General features: G+C 41.0%; 1 protein-coding gene across 3 annotated transcripts; it reads right to left on the bottom strand.

Moving 5' to 3' along the window:
- Positions 1-344: 344 nt before the first annotated feature.
- LOC138213505 (Krueppel-like factor 15) lies at positions 345-16029 on the bottom strand. 3 transcript variants are annotated; one of them, XR_011179531.1, is made up of 5 exons: positions 15738-16027; positions 12735-14204; positions 7383-7657; positions 1184-1371; positions 345-528 (listed from the first exon to the last, which is right to left on the bottom strand). XR_011179531.1 is itself a non-coding variant. In XM_069174741.1 (3 exons), the coding sequence occupies exons 2-3, from the start codon at positions 13973-13975 to the stop codon at positions 7489-7491; spliced, it is 1410 nt and encodes a 469-aa protein (XP_069030842.1). In that variant the 5' UTR covers positions 13976-14204; positions 15738-16027; the 3' UTR covers positions 5774-7488. The 3 variants fall into 3 exon arrangements, 1 of the variants encoding a protein (XP_069030842.1); XR_011179539.1 differs by lacking the exon at positions 7383-7657 and having other exon boundaries at positions 15738-16029; XM_069174741.1 differs by lacking the exons at positions 345-528; positions 1184-1371 and having other exon boundaries at positions 5774-7657.
- Between the last annotated feature and the right edge of the window lie 5239 nt (positions 16030-21268).

Below are 21268 nucleotides of genomic sequence, written 5' to 3'. Positions count from 1 at the left end.
TCTAAGTGCACCTTTAAATTTGAGTAGATTTACTCTTGATAAACTCGATGGTGCTAGAAGATAAAAATGCTTTTTTTTTTTTTTTTAACAAGCTCATTTGGTTGCTGTAAAGATAATAGGTCTACTGAACCAAAATGCCGGTGCCAATGATTTGTTTATGTTCATATTCTGGATTTCACTTTGGATTGCTTGACTCATATTTGACAGGCAGAAGGTTTTTTCTGAATAGAGACTTTATGACACTGATCACAACCAGTGAATTAGGCAACTGTCTGAGTTGCAAATAATTTCCTCCTACATGTCACACAAAGTGCATAAAGGTGCAATGAAAACAAGTAATGGGGAACAGTGCAAGATTTGTTTTAAATTCAACTTAACAGTAGTGAGGACGAAGTCGTACAATCACACACATCCTGACTCACAAACATATAACCATGTGGTTGAATGTGTAATGGCACACAGATGTGTTCTCAGCCCTTGGCTCCCTCACGAGGATATCCTGATGACTGCTTGGTGGCGCTGCCAAATCTTTAAAGAAATACAAAAGAAAGACATGATGCAGATGAGAGCATCTAAAATGTTTTTTTTTTCTTTAATATTTTCCAGACAGTATACTTTCTTCTGGTGGAGGAAACAAGCTGTACTGTACAGGATGTACAGTTTAAATGTTAAAGTTTAATGAACATCAACAACAAGGTTTAATTTTGCTTTTCTCACACGATCTTTAAAAAGTTCCTCTTGTTTAAGAGCTAAATATTTTATAATTCCTTGTTTTCCAGGTTCACAGTGTTTGTGGGATTAGTAGCTTGTAACAATAGTCATTACAGTTCTGAGTAAAATAATCAACAGAAGAGTAACTGTTAATATTTGATAGGCTTAGTCGATCTAATGTTTCACTAAATGAAAAACAATACGAAGGCACTAAAGTCACAAAGTAAGGAAGCATTCACCAGGCTAACATTTCTAATGTCTTAAAAAAAAATGTTTTTAAACACAAACTAGACCTCCTTAAAGTAAATGTTTTTGACTCATGGTATTTTTAATTGGGATGTGGTTATTGGAATATTTGTACAGCCATTGATTAGTTGCTACAAGCCTTTACCGTCCACACAGATCAAAGCTATCTTGCATCATAATCACCAGCTGTGTGTGCTGTGTCTGAGAGTGTGTTCAAGTAACTCACGAGAAAATGTGTTCTTCTATTTCTTCCAGTTTCTGTTCTTTTTCTGCTTCTTTTTTTTTTTCACATTTTCAGCGAATGCATCTTTGTCTCAGTTCACATTGGTCCCAACAAATCTGCATCCAATCGTGTCCTTGCTGTCCTTCCAATCCTTATGTTAGGCTGAGAATACCATACCTACAAAAGCACGTCTGGAAGGAAAAGACACATTATTACAATTCTACCCAGAATGTGGAGACAGTCCTCCATAACAACAACAAAAAAATGTGTATGTTTTTAATAGTTAAACATTTTAACAAATTACCAAAACTCAGGAAAAGCATTGACATTGTTAATCCAATGCAGGCGTTGTAGAAAACTTTTCAAATGTGGTTGTGCAATAATTAACCACAGCAGCGAGTAGCCAGGTATTGTCATTACCGCTGAGTCGATTTCTTCTCTACGCCATCCATGCTTGGTTTCACATTTTTTGGGGAGGCAGGCAACCACATTTTATGGGCTATGTTACAAATTTTGCAATGAACTGTGGGGAAAGTCCCTCAGGTAAGTCTGCAGATATGCGGACTCACTGAAAGGGCGCATGAATGGGTCACAGAGTCCGCATCAGTGCCCTCACAGATTGGCATTTTGAAATCAGGACAGCCTTAAGTCCTCGCGGACTTACCAGGCTTCGACTTGTCTGAACTAAAACACTATTTTGTTAATGCCACTGCACACATGTGTTCTTTACTTTCTTTAGTCCTTGGTCAGTAAAGGAGCTGCCGTTTCCATAAAATGTGGATGTGTTATGCAGATGTTCAGGAGGCAATGTATTCAAAGCCAATGGATAGGAAGCAGTATGAGCAGCCCATTGTCTCATTATTTCCCTTCTAACAGGAAAATGAGTTCCCTGTGGAAGACTGGTGTATCTATACAGGCTGTGGTACTTTGGGTTGCTTGGGAAGTATATAGGTACACATGCATGCAGAACAAGTGGGAGCGCACATATTCCGTCAACCAACCACGTGCAAGAAAAGACACTCTTTCCTTGGACATACACAGAACTCACTTATTACCACCATGTTGTAGCCATCATCATTTCTACACAATAAATGATAGATCACAGGCATTCTGAAAACAATGTTCAAAGCCTATTAATCAGCCCAGACAATCGACTCAGTCCTAACTCACTCAACTTGATTCAGACATAAAACACTTCCTGTCGAGCCATCAGCATGTAACCTTGAGCCTGTCTGAACACCACAGTGCCAGCGGGACCACTGATAAGACTGCATGTGTCCATAAAATACACAGTCCAGTCTCCTACGTGTGGCACAGTGTTATAGAAGACTATAATGTTAAAGCTATTCAATTCAATTTGATTTACAGTGTAACATTGCCATGAAAAATTATCCCAATATACTTTACAGTTAAAACAACACACAGTAGGGTTATACAGCTGCACGGAGAGTAAAAAGACAGCATAACTAAGGGACTTTGCCATGCACCTTACAATTCCAGTCAATAGAGTAAAATACAACCTCATTAAAATATAAATAAAATATCAAAGTTAAGGAAATGTTAAAACATTATGCCTTCATACTTCAACAAAGGTATGGAGGTCAAAAGAGCATAACAAAGGGATTGCTCAGGGTCACTTAAGCCGAGCTATAAACGTGATAAAAAAAAAGGAAAGTTTCAAGCTTGATCTTAACAGCAGAGAGTTAGGTATTGGGACATCCTGATGACAAATAACTAACTGGCCTGCCTGGCAGTCTTTAGCTTTTAAGCAATGGTATGAGAAGGGATGTTCCTGATTTTGGTAATATTGAGCAGATGTAAGAAAGCTACCCTAGAGCCTACGGCACACATTGATTGTAAATTGAGTTTATAAAACAACAGTTTCTTTCGGACACGGTAGGACACTCAGGTGGCTTATTAGCACAATTAACACAATTGACAGGTGACAAATATAGAGTTCAGTAATGTACTGATCTTACACCTTACAAATAGGCACTATATTGTGGACTTAAATCTCTCCATGCTGGGTCTAATGTATCATAGTGGATGACAACAGATGCTGGGCTCTTGAATGGCTAACAATATCTAGACAAAAAGACCAGCCTGTCAACATTTTTCTTTTTTCAATGTTCCGAATATAGCTAACTTGACAGAATTATCCATGTGCGCCTGAATGTTCTCATGTTTCCTTACCTTCTTAGTCAAGTATTTCATATCCCTCACCCCCACAATTGCCCATGCTGGATATGTCTCCATTGTTTCAAAGAGCATGCACGTAAATCCTTTTTGGTGTCCCAGCTACTATACCTTGCATGTACTGCTTCCCTTTTTCACTATTGTAGCCTAGTCAACTTTTTATCACTCAATTACTCAGAGGTTTAAAACTGAAATCTGAAAATACCTAAATCTTAAAATACCTCACTACATTATGGAACAAGAGCCAAAGAAGTGTGAAACATTTCATTACTTCTGCAGCAAGGACTATGATTCTTGTCAAAAGTCAGAGTAAGAGTAAGAGAAAACTAAAGAATGTTTTATGGTGTGTGTTAAGAGTTTGACATTTGAAGACTGTTTTTCAGATAAGTTAAGGCCTAAACATGCAGTAAGGATTTGTAACATAACTAGTTTGGAAGCCAGTCCTGGCTATGTGGTTAAATTATACCAATGTAATTTGAAAACTACAAAACCTGCATTACACAAACACTAAGAACTGCCTTTCACTGATTTTGTTCAGTAGTTCCCCTTTTGAAATTAAAATGATTTGTATGTTCATAGAGTCTGGATTTTAGATCGAATTTTAGATATTTCTAAGTAATCAAAGGTTTTTTTTTGTTTATCCTGGGTTTTTTTTTTTTTTTTTTTTCAAATACATTAGTCCCTATCTGACCTCAATAACATCCCTCTTAAGTATCCTGCAATTGTTTTCCATTATGTAAAGAACTAGGGAAGTTTCATAGTGATATCTATGACTTAAAATGAATTCTTGCAGGATCAGAGCCAGATATATCCACAGTGGTAGTTACATACACCAAACCTACCAGTGTTACTCTCGACAATATTCTGAAGGCTTTTATAGAGGGGTTTGCTCATATGTCATTCATAGCTTAATTTATATAATACTTTATGTATGCCAGGCTATGGAGAATTTGTATAAAATACACGAAATGTGGAAAAAAAGAAAATAATGAGTATTTTGGATTTATGCTTTCCACTGAGCTGAAAGAAGAAATGCTATGGAAGCAAAACAGCCCGAAACAAATGTCTTGCCTGCGGCGTCCTGCCTCAGTGAAAATAGTCCATGGCAGTAAGAATGTAGCCTTTTACCCTTTCACTGAGAGGAAATGCTCCAACAACGTCAATCCACTCTCTCAGGTAACTGTTGGAGCTGGCCATGTGATTGTGCTGTGGGGCACTTACGTGCTGTGCAGCTGTAACAGCAGAGGTAACGGTCTCCCTCATCTAGCCTGTTTTGCCGCTAGTAGAACCCCTGACAATGGTGGTGGAGTGTCTTGGGGATACCAGTGCGACCAGGTCCATCCACTTCCTGGAGCAGTCTCCCGCAGGGCCATCGGCAACACTACCAGACACCTTGTTTTGCCCGTAGACGGTTCTTTCAACCCCTTCTGTGGCTGCACATCAAAGCAACACAGCAATGTTGAGCAATGGCCGGTTTCCTTTCGCTTGAGAAAACATGGCAATCTCTTCCCACAGAGGACCCCACTGCGTCTCCACTTATGTGAGCACCCGTTGGATGTCATTGTCCTCCTCGTGTTCCAAGTCCTCACTCTGTTGCGTCCACCGTGGCAAGCTTATGGTTGGGAAAGAATAATGTGCCTGAAGCTCTCTGATCCAGCCTGCCGGCTGGCCTTCTGGATTCTTGAAAGGCATGAGTCATTGTATAAAAGAGTGATCGGTTTTGACTGTAAAGTGGAGGCCCCCCAGTCTTGAGACATAGACGAAACTTAACGATAATTTTCAGAAGGTTTCAGTCTCATCTTCAACTTACTCTACCTTTTCTCGGTGTCAGACAGGAGGACTCAAGATTTTGTTTCACAATATCATTACTGTGACTGCATATAAAACTACTGCAACCAACCCTTCACACACACGCTCTAACAAATGAATGCTGGAGACACGTAGAGAAGCTGCGGCTGTCTGGGAGCAGATCTCCCGTCATAACATTTGGCAACCTAACACAAAGAGTTCCTCTGCAAAACAATGCAATGCTTCCTGAAACGGCTGGCACTGTGTAAAAAGAAGCACTTTAAAAAGAAGCATAAAGAAATGATTTAAGTGTAACTGATGCTAGCGTAGATGCATACATATTAGCCACCTGTGTATATACATTGCATGTTTCAAGGAGCTTATTTCAGTTGCATGCCAGCTACTTACCACCTAAAGGTAGCTAGTGTGCAAGCTACGTAACATAATTATAACAGAATTAACATATATTTACTGCACTGGTGACATCAATAGCAAGCTTTTGCTTGACCCTTGTAGCCTGTTGGCAAAAAAAAAAATGGCACTTGCTCTTGTTATTGATCTAAAATAACTAAATACAGCAATGTACAACTTACTAAAGACACCATGACATGTGTTTCTTTTCAATTTTATTTGTAAATTCATCTTGAATAGAACAAAGAAAAATATATAATATATCCATATGTACTTAAACATTAAGTTATGTACACATTTAGGGTTTGCACTAAAAATCTTCACAACCACTGATTTGTAAGATATGGTATCAGAATAGTCTCTGCGTGTTTCCTGGATGCAGTGATGCACACTCCTGCATATTTACATACATTCATAGGATGTGATAAAACACCTGTGTTCACACAAGCATTCAAAATTCAAAAATTGAATGAAAGGAATGATGTACAATGTTGCTAACCCTGCCTGGCGTCACTTTACATACATTAATTATACATGGACGGCATAGTCACACCCCTACATATTCACAGCGGGGCATCATACATGTAGCAAACAATGTTTGAGAGCAATTCAAGCATTAGAAAGTGTGTCATGGCCTCAAAAGGGATTTTGTCACTACATTTCCCAGAAGCTCATCCTGCTGATAGTTCAGCACCACGGTGTGTAGTGTCTCCATTGACGTCAACTCAATGTAACGTTTACTGCTGGCTGAGATGGAAGGCTGTCAGGGTATTTCCAGGAGCAGATAAAGCAGAGTTGAGGCAGATTTTGTGTCAAGTCATCAGCAAAATGATAGTTCAAATAATCATAGCAGATGGAGACTTTCAGTTCCATGGCTATGTACTAACGGACAGGGTCATATCAAGAATAGTCACTTAACTCCAAATTAAAATATGGATCACTGAAAAGCATGATTTTTAAAACCATTTGGCTCTCCAGTGAGGATTTTGTGATACAGTAAGGCCTGAATGATGATACAAACAGAAGGCCAGCAAGCAGGCACGCATGACTTAGCATCATAAAAGAACAAAGAACATTTAACACTGATCAGAAGGCTGATTTAACAATCACTGTGCGTTTGTTTCACTTTTGCATTTCTTGTGTTGCTCTGGTTTACAAAGTTTCTGTAAAATGTGAGGGGAGTCCTGGTAGCTTATCATGTGATTTCTCTTACTTTGTTATGTCAGTAGTTCATGTCCATGTAAGTATAGTTCTCTCCCTGTGCATCAACGCCAAGTTAAATGACAAATGTGTCAACTCTTTCTGTCTCTGAACTGTGGCGAAACGCAGAAAAAACCAGGACAGAGTCATGTGAGAAACCTCTGTGGACCCAAAGAAAAGTAACTACTCCTCTCATAGTAGCTAATGGGGATCCAAATGAATATCAATCTAACCTCCTTAATGTTGCATAAGATAAGGAATGTCCAAGACATTGGCAGCTTTCGGGACGATAAAAGGCAGTTGTTGTTGTTATCCAGGTACAATGGACAATCAAGGCTATTACCAAAGTTATCACATAATCCAGACCAAAAGAAAATAAGCTTATCTTATCTTCTGTTGAGACAGGAGATAAGAACAGAACAAACATGAGGAGTACAACAGACCAAAGCAACAACCTTCAGCTGACAAGATGGTAACTGTATTGGTTTACTTTCTTACAATACATTAGAACAATCAAGGACTGCTCATACACAAAGCAAGGCGTGCTTCCATTCAAAATTACATAAACTCATTTGCTGATGGTGTAAAAAAAAAAGTGCACACACACCTATACACTCACACCTTGCTCCCGTGGCCTATGTCTGTTTATGGGTGATCCCAGCATTTCCCAGTGATCCCAGTGATCCTTTAATCCTAGTAATCAGAGTGAAGTATCAGTTTGCTGAACGAACTGTCCGGCTGCTTCGTGGAAAACGGTGGACTTTGATGTGTTTTGACAGGTGGTCACTACGGGCGAACTTCTTCTCACATACTGGACACTGGTAGGGCTTGACACCCGAATGTGACCGCCTGTGGCGAGAGAGCTCATCTGACCGTGAAAACCTGAAATAAGGAAGAAAAGACATGTTTTATATATGTCAAATACAGAAAGGAAAGAGGTGTGGCGTTGAGTCACAAATTTGGCAACCTTAGACTTAATGAAATGACATCAAGCCTTAATATTGACTTTAACACCAACAACTTCAGCTTTTTAACATCAAATTACTTTATATCTTCCCCAAGCCCAAAGATGGGAATTCATATTATAAAAAAAAAGTTTGCAGTACCTCAACTTTAGTTTTTTTCTGACAACTGATACAGTTGTGATGTTGTCTCATATCTCTAGAAAGTGAGTGCTAACAAAAGTCTTATTATAGCAGTTTGTGTCAGGTGTGTGTGGTTCAGCAAAGAAAATGCTCCATTGTGTCAATGTAGTTGTATAAAGCGCTGAAAAACTGCTGTTTTGTTCTTGGGGAAACTATCTGACTTCTGGCCTCTAAACAAACAAATTACTAAGGTTCTGAGAAAAACATTCATCTTCAAAGTAAACATCGACGTATAGGTAACAATAATTCACCGGGCCAAACTTGACATAAGCCTAAGTCTATAATACAATCAGAGACAAAAACTTGGATCTGTCCACAGCCCTTGTGCTGTTACTATTTAATCCTGGCAAGTTTTTCCCAACATGTACACAACTTTTCTCAGATTTAACTTCATAATTATCTGTAAAGAATGCTTCACATGTTGATGCTACAACTCATTTGCCTGTAACTTATATGGACAAGCAAAACACCACAGTAGGGCTGGCATGCAAGGAAAACACTACTTGGCTGAAGCCACAGGGATGACAGCTCTGAGGCTTCTTCCCAGCAATCTAGTTCCCTGAAAGGGACTGTCCCCAGCCGGGCTCTGCATCCCAGATGTTGCTCTGTTGACCTGACAGGATGATGAATCAATACAATCGCACCCTATAAATAACCGGCAATGTGTAAAAAGCTGCAATAAAAACCCATTGTATCATCTCTGTCATATGCAGATGCAATCTTACGGCTAAGCGCTAAAGAAATGCTGCCACAGCAACAGCCATGCCAGTCAGATGACTTGCAACATCTGACAGCAGTTTATACACAAAGACATTGCCAATAAAACCAACAGCGCCTAAAACATTCACTCCTTAAAAAAAAAAAAGTAGATAAAGTACACGCGAATACTTATGTAACTGACCAGCTATTGACAAGCGATAAGTCTGTTCAGTTGTATCCCTTCCCGAGAGATTGGGACTTGGACTCCCCCAAGCTTCAGCACAATTAGTGGGATAAAATGTCATACATGAAAAATAAGAGCCCAGTACATTACCCAAATGCTTCATTTAATGTGCTGTCTTCCAGTAAACTATATGCATCCAAATCTGACCAACAAACCGTTTTACGTAGGGCGTGCAGATAGTCCTATTCTGTAAACACTGTCATAGCCACAACTCTGACATTCCAACATCTGGTTCGGATCTGTTGTTATGTGAAATGACATATACACTTTTAGTCTCAACTGCATTACATTTCTTATTTAATGTTAGCTTCCCAAAAGGATCGCTGAGGAGGATTTATTGCGAAGTGCTTGCTCATTGGGGAATTGATGAGTTTTTATCTGTACAACTGTAAAGCTTGACCTTACTATGTAAAATGCCCTGAGATTGATATACGGTTTGGTGCCATACAGATAAAACTGCATTGAATTGAAAATGGATTACTTTCTTCTGAATGGGTTTTCTATGTTAAGTTTTTAGTTATTTCTGGCATTGCCCAATATCTCTGGCTCAGTGTTAGACCCAGCTGTAAACAATGTATTCAATTTTTTTCATGTTGAAAATATGTATCAGAGACATCCATCTTTTAAATCGGCAACTGATATATAATTGGTCAGTGAATAGCTTCAGACTAACTTAATGCTGAGTTATTGTAGGACCTTACCTACAATCTAGAGCTGCCTGGTCATTTTCAGAGGTCTAAATATTGCCTGGTTCAGACCACACAGTATTTCTATTTGACAAAATGGTCACTGTGTCTGGTTAGATTATTTATTGACATAATTTGGCCATGAGACATGGTAGCCTACACATTGTTCCCCGGGCAATCTTAGCTTGCAGTCTTACACGACCCTTGTGATCAATGGGCAGGAGGTGACACGGACTAACAGCGTCTGGAGCAGTGTGTACGATATTAACTGCTTTGTGTTTGGAAAATCCTCAAAAAAAAAGAAAGAAAAGAAAACCAGACTGTGGACCTGTCACATAAAGTGCACAGTAAGTGTTGTCTATTTGTTATATCTTTTGCTTTGCCATCTTCCGCGTTATGGAATGTGCTTTGCTGCTGAGGGAAGGAAAAAACAGCCCAGTTATTTTGTGGGACATTGTAAGGCGTCCAAAATGTACCATTTGTCGTCAACAATGGTCAGCCACTAAATACAAAATGAACTGGCGTGCCTGATGCCCACTTCTGTCCTGACACCCTATGCACTCTAAGTTGGGCTGTAGTCATACTGATATTATGTCGTCTGAACCTGAGATAAGTCTCTCATGTTCTTATATGTTATTAATATAACAATGCAGGGGATGATATGAATGTTTAGAACTGGCAGGGACCACTTTTCCCGGTTTCAATAGGATCAGTGAATGATGGCAGACTGTTCAAATCTCTATAGTATTAGCTCAATAACAAAACAAAGCCATTATCTTAACAAAGGCCTCTCAGAAAATGCCTGTTTTCATCGTTGTTGTACCACATTCTTTTAAAGTGTCACACCACATAGAAGGAAATGTTCTTTATTTGACAGCTCGCAAACCATGTCAGAACGTTAACATCATACTGTGAATGTGTTTGTGCTAACCATTAATGATGATGTATGTGATTTTGCCATTCCAGTTCTCACTCAGGTTAGTAATTGATGAGGTATTGACATCAATATGACCTCAGAGTATTAAGAGTTTAGTTAACAAGCAAAACGGATACAAAATTTGAAAACAAAAATGTTGGTGGACTAATGAACGTGTATCTGGAGTGACACGACTGTACGTTAGAATATACAGTACTACACTCATTGCATTTTTCCATCCAGCCATTCCTCCTCTGCTCTTCCCAATCCCTATTAGGAACCTTGCCTGATCCCTCTCTTCTTTTTCATGCAGCGTGGCAGCCTAGACGTTCCTAAACCACAGTCATGGTAACTATTCAACACTTTGTCTTTGTTCACTCCACTTCCTCACTGCTGCTCCCTTCAAGTGATTGTGTGCAAAACTGACACAGGCCTTTTTCTCCCACTCTATCTGCCTCTATCTTGACCGCTCCTGTGCTAGAACCACCATGACCACAGCCAACATTTTTTGTACTGTCTTTTTTTTTTTTTTTTTTAAACTTTTTACTCTTTTGCAAAAAAAACTGTCCAACTTTTTTTTCCCTTCGGGCAGCCCACTTGTCTACCTCATCACATACAGTGGTTTACACACAAACAGGTCGTCTCTCTTTCTCACACACACACACACACATACACACACACACACACACACACACACACACACACACACACACACAAGCCAAAGCACGTTACACACACACACACACTTCCACCCAAACCAGATCCCTCCTTTTCTGTACAGACAAGAGGCCTTTGTAATCTGGGAAACACAGCCAGGATTACCACTGCACAAAGTCCTGCAGTTCTCCTCTCATGTATTAGGAAACACTTATGCAGTATTAGCTACAAGTAAAGTACATGACTGGTGGCGGGTTGACAGGTTGGTACTATGGTCAACATAAAGCTTATAGAGTTATTGATTGCTCAATACCAGCATGCAAAAGTCAGATTTATAAAATTATAAAAAATTTAATAACAGACAAAGTTGACTTTAAGACATCCATCCATTCACAGTCCGATTAGGGCACATGGCATAGGAAGTACTGTACCCCTCACCAGTTTGAGTTGGTCTCACCGGCTAACCTCATGTCCTCGGGATACCTGCCATCACAGCACTGGCAGCCCCGGGGGTTAAGTCATACAACATCACACACAAATTAACACACACACACACACATGCACACTTTCAGACTGATGTGTAAAACACACTTTGCTTTAATGAGCAAAGAAATTGCCTCACTGATGAAGACATCCAAAATCTCTCACTAGCATTACACACACCAGGTTCCTAATCAGGTCTTACTGCTTTATACTTAGCATGTACAAACACATACACACACACACACACACACACACACACACACACACACACACACACACACTCATATTGCCCCAGCAACTCCACAGCTGTCGAGTCTCTACAGGAGGTGCCCATGTTGCAACCCATGTGACTCAAGCCCACATGCTCTGTCCCAGATTTAGTTTACATCCACAAAAAAAAGACACCCCAGCTATTCTTACACATCACAGATACGTCACTGCCTGAAATGTAATTGTGCGAACAAACTCATATTGCCTCCACTTAATGTCATTCCAATTAACACTTGCTTTTTTGAAATAAAACAAAAAAGATCTCTTCATTCGCAGGGCTTAGAGAAAAGAAAATAGGATAATTGTTTTTGCTTTTCTGTTCCTGATCCTTGTGAGCTTTCTGTCTGCATTTCACAAACAGAGAGCCAAAAAAAGCCTTGCCTCCATAGTAATGGATAAAAATAATGTTACAAATAATGACACTGATGTCATAGAGCCGCTTCTCTCATTTTGAAATGCTTCTGGGTTTGGGTAAGTGTTGAGGATCTGGCCCTCTGACACACATGTCCCACTGACATACGATTACTGCTGCTTCCAGATACATATGGGGGTTAAGTCATTTTAAATCACGCAGCGGTGTGCTACAGTCTGCTGTTATTGCTGTCCTGCAAACAAACAAACCGCTATACAGGCTTTATATAACGAATCATAAATATGAGTCAGTGTCTTAGTGCTAAGTGTCTAACTGCTAAGATAACACTCATAAACATTAAGAGGCACAGTGTGCAATCAGAGTCATTTTGCAGGAGGAGTGATCATGCCTGTGAGGCTCTTGTTGATGTTGTTAGCCAGATGCCTTTATATTTCAATGTCCATACAAAACACATTCATTCATTCTGTTCCCCTCTCCAGTACCCACCTCCATCCGCAGCCCTGCCAGTTGCAGGCGAAAGGCTTTTCCCCTGTGTGCCTCCTCAGGTGGGCCTTCAGGTGGCTGCTCTTCGTGTACATCTTGGTGCAGCCAGGAAAAGTGCATTTGTGCATTTTAATAAGATCCGCCACCGGGTTCTTCTGGAACTTTTGACCTCCAACGAGAATCCCTGATCCCTGGCTGGCAGAGCTATCATCGAGCCCAAGAGGCTTGGCTGCAATGGGGACTGGAGCAATGCGTACAAACTTCGAGGAGACATTGAGGCTGGGGGAGGGCAAGATGTGAGGCACCAGGGCAAAGGTCTGACCTTGGATGTTGACTAGTAGCTGCGCAATTTTTATGTCTGATGCTGGGGCAGGCTGTGGGGGAGGGGCTACTGGGGTAAGTGGTGCTACTGTGGGCTCTTGCTTAATCTGAATGGGCTGAATCTGCAGGACGACTGGTCCCCCGCTACCATTTGTGCCACTGCCTCCTGATAAAGATTTGTTGGTTGATGCCTTTTTGGCACCTGTGCTGGATTCGTATATGGGGTTAACGGATGTGGTTTTGGTTTCACCTGAGGCAGAAGTGGCCAGACTTGCAGTGCTGACAGTTTGGTCTGAATAGTTGGCCTCTGGCTCTTGCTTAGGCTCTTGGTTAGGGTTAGGGGAGGCCTCCCTGCACCACTCAAGACCAACTTCTAGACCAAGAGTCTCCTCCCGTCCCACCCCCAACCCCACGCAACCTTCTCGGATCTCCTGCTTCATTGTCACCACCTCCATATTCTCCTCCAGGAATTCCTCGATCTCTTCCAGCGTAGGCTGGAAGGACCCTCCAAGTTGTTCATCTGTCTCCTCATGGGACCAGGCAAGGAAATCAAAACTTTCCTCCTTGACAGGCTCACGTTTGGAGGGTTCGTCTGTCCGTGAGTCCCACAGAAAAGTGGATAGTGGTATCGATGCCACAGACCCAGTGGGCACTCCTAAGGAGGCCTGGGATAGCAGGTGGTCCAGCATGCTGTCCTGGCTTTCAGCGCTAGAATTGCTGCCGTAGCTGGAGCTGAGCACCTGGGAGTCTGGGCTGGAGCAGGACCGAGGGCTGGAAGACTCGCTTAAGTCATCCTCTGAAAATGGCGAAGGCATCACCTGGTAGGAGCCCAGGTCTGTGACCATGTCGGCCAGCTGGTAGGCTGGCGGAGAGCCACTGTAAGAAAGAAAGGTCTCCTCGCTCACTCGAAAGTTATCTACCATCCCTGGCCTCTGCCAAAACACTGTCTCTTGTTCAACTCAAGAGTCGGTGCTTGGGATGACTCGTAAGATAATTATTCCTTGTGCTGGTGGGAAAGTTAGACCAAATAAACCCAGGTCAGCAAGGCCACACTTCCCGCAGGGGTGAGATAGTGAAACACCTGGTGTGGAAAAAGTAAGTGTCTCGGAAACACTCTTGCAATCCAAGGTCTCCGGCCAGGATACAGTATGTCTAAACAGAAATAGAGACAGTGAAAAGACTATTAATCTTCATCCTACAGCCACGTATTGGACATTTGAAAGAGCCTGAAACAGTGATTATATAGATATAGAAAAATAGGTAGATGTTCCAAATCATCTAATCCATGTCAGCCTAAAGTATGTGAAATGCTAGCCACAGTTTGTGTGCGCAAATTCTAACATACATTGAATATTCTTTTAATTTTTCTTCTTTTTTTTTTTTTTTTTTTTTTTTTGACAAAACAAGCGTTGTGCTCTGATATAGTGTACTGGACTTTTTTTTTTTTACCGTTGCTGATGAGAATTATATTGGTTGATAATACAAGTAATGGTTAGGTAGAGCCCTTACTACAAAGTTTTGATAGGTGCTATGGTGTTAATTCTTTTGTCCTGTGATATTACTGTGATTCTTAAATAGGCTTTGGCTTCAGTTTACTTTCTTATGCTCACATAACATTCTAGAGTTTTAACTAATTGAAGACAGATCCATGGTTTTAACTAGCCACATAATTGACTTGTATTAGCCTCCTATGATAGTTTCACAGGGTTATAGTTCAATAACCATACATCACAAGTTTTATGGGGGCCTTATCAAATAGGTACTAGTATTTAGAGCACTTCAGCTATAGATCAATAAGCTACTGTTGCTTTAAGTGTGTTAAAAACAAACCTGAGTATGCAGTGTGGTTACACTTTATCTCTTATTTTTGATAATGCCCTACTATAGACTTCATAAATAGGTTATTTTCCTGGAACAGGGAGCATCGGTCATACCAATCCCCTCCCTCCTGCCTCTATCGGACTTCCCTTTCCAGGGGCCCCTGCATGGTCAGAGTGACCGCGAGTAAACCCAGGCCAGAGACAGAAAAAAAAACATTATTATCAGAAAACACCGCATGGGGCAGCCGGGAGCAGCGTGCGCTCCCTCCGCTGCATGACTAAATCACCTGCCCCGCTTGTTTACGGGACAACGACAGAGCAGTCAGATCATAGCCTCTGAAGTTGGGAAGATTATTTGAGTTTTTAGACACGCTTGTCTTTACGCACTATAGTTTGCATACGTGTTTTCTTTTATCCTACACGTTGATTGGTTTTTAAAGGGGAGCTTGGACATCTCTTACAATGACTGAGTTCTGCATGCTTGCAGAGTTGGAGCTTTTCATTTGCCAACTTAACTAGAATTTATATTAAGCTTACGTAACAATTATAATGTCACGTCAAACTAGTTTGCTACACGCCATTAGGTTTTGCACGCACCATATGGACAGGAGAACTTAAAATCGGATCACGGAACTCATTCAATATCCATTCATAGAGCTACATTTTGTTTCTAAACCTATTCGAGTCACACCAATATCCCAAAAACGTATCGTCTTGTGTACTGTGTATTCCTGTGGATCGTGCATTACGCACGAGTAGGCGCGCGTCTCCGCGTCCAACGTAAACATGTTTTCGTCCAGCCCGCTGCAGCAGCATACGGCAACGAGCAGAAACACGCGCGACAGAAATAAACCTCAATTCTTACCTTGCTCCCTCAAAGCAGCTATAATCCAAGTGCAAAAGGCACGAGAAGGATTGTTTTTGTTCCTTGCATTCTACAAGCCAGTCTATTGCCAGGGCAGGATTTGCCCTTGAAGCTCTCCATGCAGCGGCAGCAGCAGCGGCAGCAGCAGCAGCGTTCAGACTGGACTGGGGGGGGGCTGACTGAGTTCTACTATATGACCGTCACATGACTGCCAGTGTTTTTACAGGCCTACAGTAGTGAGAAATAAGAGGCTGCTGCTGAAGGCTTGTCCCCGCTTTGCAGCCTCATTGGTCGGTTGTGTCGGAGACGGAGGCGGGTCGTCCGGTCTGTCTGTCAGAGGTTCTGCTGCGTGGAACAACATGAGACTCAAGTACAACACGGTACACAGTTATCATGAGAAATAATTAGCGCTGGAGCTGCAGTAGAAGCAGGTCGCTTGGATTCAGGGATGGAGGACTGAAGCACCTGTCATCGTTTTATTACAATAAAAATACAGATTAACAGTTTTATTTAAAAAAAAAAACCCTGAACGACCACAAGTTCGTATAACCCCACACAAAGTAGGCTATGGAAAATCTGATTCATACATCCCATAAATTACAATGGGACTGATTTAAAGTATTTTGGGGCAAGTGTTGGTCAGTTGAGTTGTATTGGTACAGATTAAACTTGTATCAAGTCTGAATTCATCCATACCACAAACGTCTGATTAAAAAAATGTAAAAAAAATATCACCAATGGTTGTTTTGGACATATCGCCTGGTCTTCATCAGAAGGTGGAGTCTTCAGTAGTCATAAAATGAATGAAATTATGTTCAAAGATCTTTTTTTCTCGTAGCTATCCCTTAATGTATTACAATGATGTTTTTTGTTTTTTTTGAATATATTTCCTGCAGAATCTTATCCTAAATATTTACTTCAGTCCAAAAGTATCACATGAACCAGTTATGGATGTTGCAAAGATGTAAACGACTAGTATGTGCAGTTTGGATGACATACTATGTGTCTTTGCGTACACATTACATTTTTTTTCCCTTTTAAATAAGACATCCTCGTAGTTCATGCTTCATGCCTCCCATTATTTTTGTGGTTCCATTTCTTTCTTTCTTTTTTTGTTCTTTTTGGTGGAAACGCAACGATTCAAGTTTACCAAACAAATTGAAAACAATTCTGATTAGATTAAAAAAAAAAAAAAAAAAAAAAAAAAAAAATCCTTTAAATGAACCTTGTGAAGACTGTTTTGTCGACTGCTACCGAATGTCAAAAAAATGATTTTGAATCTCTCCCTCAAAGATGTACTTTCCAATTCTGTGCAGTAACTCTTCATCAGCCATGCTCATGTCTCAGCGTGACTACAGCAGTGGCACCAGTTCCGTTTCTTGTTGTCAGCTGCCTATCAGAGGCCTGTCAGAAGTAAGTGAGGGTCACTGTTAGTCAGAGGCACCCGCAGCCTATCAGTAACTGACCTCACAATAACATCAACAGTTCCTCACACAGAGAGGAATTCAGTCTCTCAGGAACAATGTGGGCGAACCAGTCGAGCTTGACAGAAAGTGTTTTAAAAGCATTAGGTTGCTCTTTAACACGCTGTTTGTTTTGCAGTTACTCCAAGATTCTGAAAGACACACCAAGAGACAGAGAGAGAAAGAGGGAGTGTGTGTGTGTGTGTGTGTGTGTGTGTGTGTGTGTGTGTGCGTGCGTGCGTTATTCTAGGAATGGCAGCTACAATTGGGTGCATCCACATAATTGGCTCAGGAGGTGACAAACTTTTCTACCCAACATTTCCGCACTTCAGCGCCCGGAGGAGGGAACTGAAAATAGTCTCTGAGGCACCATTGTGTTTTTCAATTTCTCATTGTGATGGTTTTCTTGGTGATTAGAAGTATCTATCTTTGTTATCTATTCTTTTTTTTTTTGCTATTGAAAAAGGGAGACTGCTGACTAATTACAGGGTTAAACACACACACATGCAGTGACAACAGGTGCTTCAGATTACTAGCAGTGTAGAGATGTTGATTTATCATGTGATTAAACCACATTAGTACAAGATAAAAATCCAGATTTATTAAAAGACGCTATTATATCAAAAATAGTCAACACTACAAAAAAGATTTAAAAGTAGCTCCAGTTCCATCGATCCCATTCCAGCAGACTAATATGTAAATATAAATATCACCCGAAATGAGCAAACATGTAAGCAGACAGTCTAATCTATTTACTCCATAGAGAACACAAGATAACATTAATATGAATTTTGAGTTGTGTTTCTGGCCACCCAAGTCCAGTATTCACTTTCCTTATAGCTCTGGATTGGTCTCCACCAACTCCCGTGAAACATGTATTTTTAGTACCTGAATGTTCCACTGTTTTTACCCGCTTGGTGGCTAACTTGGCCAGCGCTGTGCTGTTTCGGGCTTAGCAGGTAGTCTGCAATGGGTTCATCAAAAAGCTTTCAGCTCAAACAACGATTATTAGCAGCAGCTCTGAACCAAAAGTTATGTCCCCCAAAACCAAAACGGCAAACCAAGAGAGGTTCGATTACTTTGTAGGGATGATTGGAAGTGCAAAGAAAGGTGGCGATTCTCTGTGGGTTTGCCAGTGAGCAATTTTTCAAAGGACAAATATGCTATGTGTACACTTACATGTTCACACTTACGCTTACTTGCGTCGGCCCCGTAAGGAGGGGATTTAAAATCCAATCATTTAAATAGACTATAACTTTAAGATGAGATAAAAAAAAAAATAAAAAAAAAGAAGATAAAAGTTGCCTGACAACGCCACCTAGTTTGGGGAGTCTAGGTCTCCATAAAAAAAACACAGGTTCTTTTCAAATCAGGGGGAGAGCGGCAGGGATAAAATAACTGCCATTAAGTTGTTAAAAGTCCAGTGGAAGAAAGGAACAAGTTAAAAAGAGTTAAATGTCCAGCTAAATAGGGATCTACTACAAAATGTAAAAGAAAAAAAAAAAAAAAAAGAGTTCAACACCAGGTAAAAGCCAGCCACCGGGAGGGTAGTCAGGGTCCGGCTGGTTCCTCTGGCTCTAAATCTTTTGTCTTGTTTATTGTATTTAACGTAGTGAGTTCACTTAAGCCATTGAGAACCAGAGTTAGTTTAGAGATATGTGACATCCAACATTTATCGTCATCATTCCACCAAAATGATGTGTGATGTTTAGTAGCACATTGTTTGTCACTAACAAAACAACCTTATTTCAATAGGGAGAGATATTTAGGACAGAATAACACTTTTTTTTTTATAGTAATAACTGTTTTGAGTATTACATCTTGGCAGTTGCACTCAAACGATAAGAGGCCACTTCCTAGAGTAATGTCCCAAATGGATGTAGGCGATCAGATAGAACTCCTGGAGCCTTGACACTGGAGGTGTTGGAGCAGGGTATCCAAATTTTAAAAATGTTATCATGACAAATCGCAACAAAAGACATCTCAGGGCGGGTAACACAGGAACTTAACCCTCCTGTTGTCCTCGGGTCAGAGTGACCCGCAGCTGTGTTCAACCGAGGTCTATTTTATTTCTTTCTTTTTATATGTTTTTTGGGATCATTGGTCATCATTCTTTAAAGAAACCCTCACAGCCTCCTTGTCACCAAATGATCCCAAAAAAATATGAAAATAAAATAGAACTTGGTTGAACACAGCTGCGGGTCATTTTGACCCGAGGACAACGGGAGGGTTAATAATTCAACAATTCCCGCATGAGAGCAGCTGAGGGGAAAAAGCTCCCTTTTAAAAAGAAGAAACCTCCAAAAACGTCCCTTTTGACAAGGAAATTGACTCAAATTACTCCTTTAAAAGCCCAGGTGCATTGGTTCTTACCTATAATACACATTTTCAAAAAATATCATATAATAAGATACTCAGATCAGAAGAAACTGCATTTGTTGAGGACTATTTTCAGCAGCACAATAATCCACATTTCATGCTCTGGCGCGCATTAGTGGCAGCAGGACTGTGTACATGGGATTGAATCAAAGTAAACCTAATCTGGTGTCATGGTAATGAAGGAAGATGTCATCCTCTGCAATGGTGTGGCTCACTAATGTGTAATTAATAGTGTTTTGGAGCTCTGTGGCACAAAATATATAAAAAAAAATAAAAAAAAATACCGGATTAATCCTTTCTTAAAAAAAAACAACAACAACTGGACATTGAAATCTTGTTAGTTTCCCCTCCAGAGATGCGACAAGCCCGAGAAGGCCGTGTTGCCGCCGAAGAAGCCGTTTGACTGTAAATAAGCAAGATGCATTATAAATCGATCCATACGTGTTTATGACAGAAAAAGCGATACTATTTCATATTTCTATACACTAACGACAAGAAGAATACAGCCCCGAAGACGTGACAGTTTTCTTTAATTACGAAAATACATTCGCATTCGGCGCGACGACAGTCCCGAGTTATACAGTCTCTTTTGAATTACCAAAACAAATCATGTTAAAACGATCTCTCTGTTGTCACCACACGGCTTTATGTTAATATTGTACGATCACACGGTCTCCATCCCGTCACCATGACTGTTCTGCTGTCTTTTAAGACCCACTGAAGATTTTCAGAAGAGCTCAAATCCAGGGACCGCGATCGTCTGTTTTAGGACATTCCTGAGCCGAGCCATGACCCGGTGTTCGCTGAAAAGTTCAGCACTTACCAAGCTTTAACTTACGCGCCGAGGGCATCATTTTCTTCCGTAAACCGGCCCGGCCGTATCAAAAAGGACCAACTCTTTTGGGTAGAGTCGGCCTTTAAAAAAAAAAGGCGGCGGTGTACTTTACTGATGTGCACTACCAAGTCGAAATGCCTGCTGAACACTTGACTGTTTTGTCACAGGCCGAAGATTTGTTTGTTTGTTTTTTTTTTCCTTTCGCCAGATGACAAGTTCTGTTTCCTCACTCTGACAATACATCCATCAGAGGCAGACTGAGAGATAACAAAAAAAAAAAATCAAAACATGGAATCCAGCCAAGAAGACTGAGAATGTAGAAATCCCAGTTTTGCCAAAAAAAACAAAACAAAACAAAAAGCAGGAAATGTAATCTTGGCTTCGGATTCAGCCCGCTCCTCTGTCCCCCGGTCAGCGGTCTCTCACTTGCTTCGCTCCGACGCATTTCTTCCGCCGTTAAGCTGCCTGAACCTGCGACTTTTCCTGGCCCCCCCCCGTTCCTGTTAACCCGGGACTCTCAGCTGGTCCTGTTTTGACCCGCTGCTTCGGTCCGTTAAGCCTTTGACTCATCAATGAGTAACTTCTTTTGGAAAGAGTAAAGCAAATTAGCATTCCCCATCGTGCTCCGAGCTGAAATTCACCAAACGCGTGTCGAGTTATTATTAACCTGAAAAAGACCTTTTCCCCTGGGCGCGCTGGAAGGGGGGGGGGGGGGGGGGGGGGGGGGGGGGCGCTGCCGACGATATCAATAATTCAATAACCCAGTGACACCGAAGCCCTCAAAACCGACACACCCGAATGCGATGCGGCCGTCCCGTTTTCATTCATTCCGCCCGAGCTGTTCATGCTTTGAC

Source organism: Embiotoca jacksoni, unplaced genomic scaffold (genome assembly GCF_022577435.1).
Source record: "Embiotoca jacksoni isolate LCO1_2020_lvr unplaced genomic scaffold, fEmbJac1.0.p SCAF_1, whole genome shotgun sequence".
Classification (NCBI taxonomy): Eukaryota; Metazoa; Chordata; class Actinopteri; family Embiotocidae; genus Embiotoca; species Embiotoca jacksoni.
The sequence above is the reverse complement of the archived record's forward strand: the minus strand, read 5'-3'. Positions and strand labels throughout refer to the sequence as shown.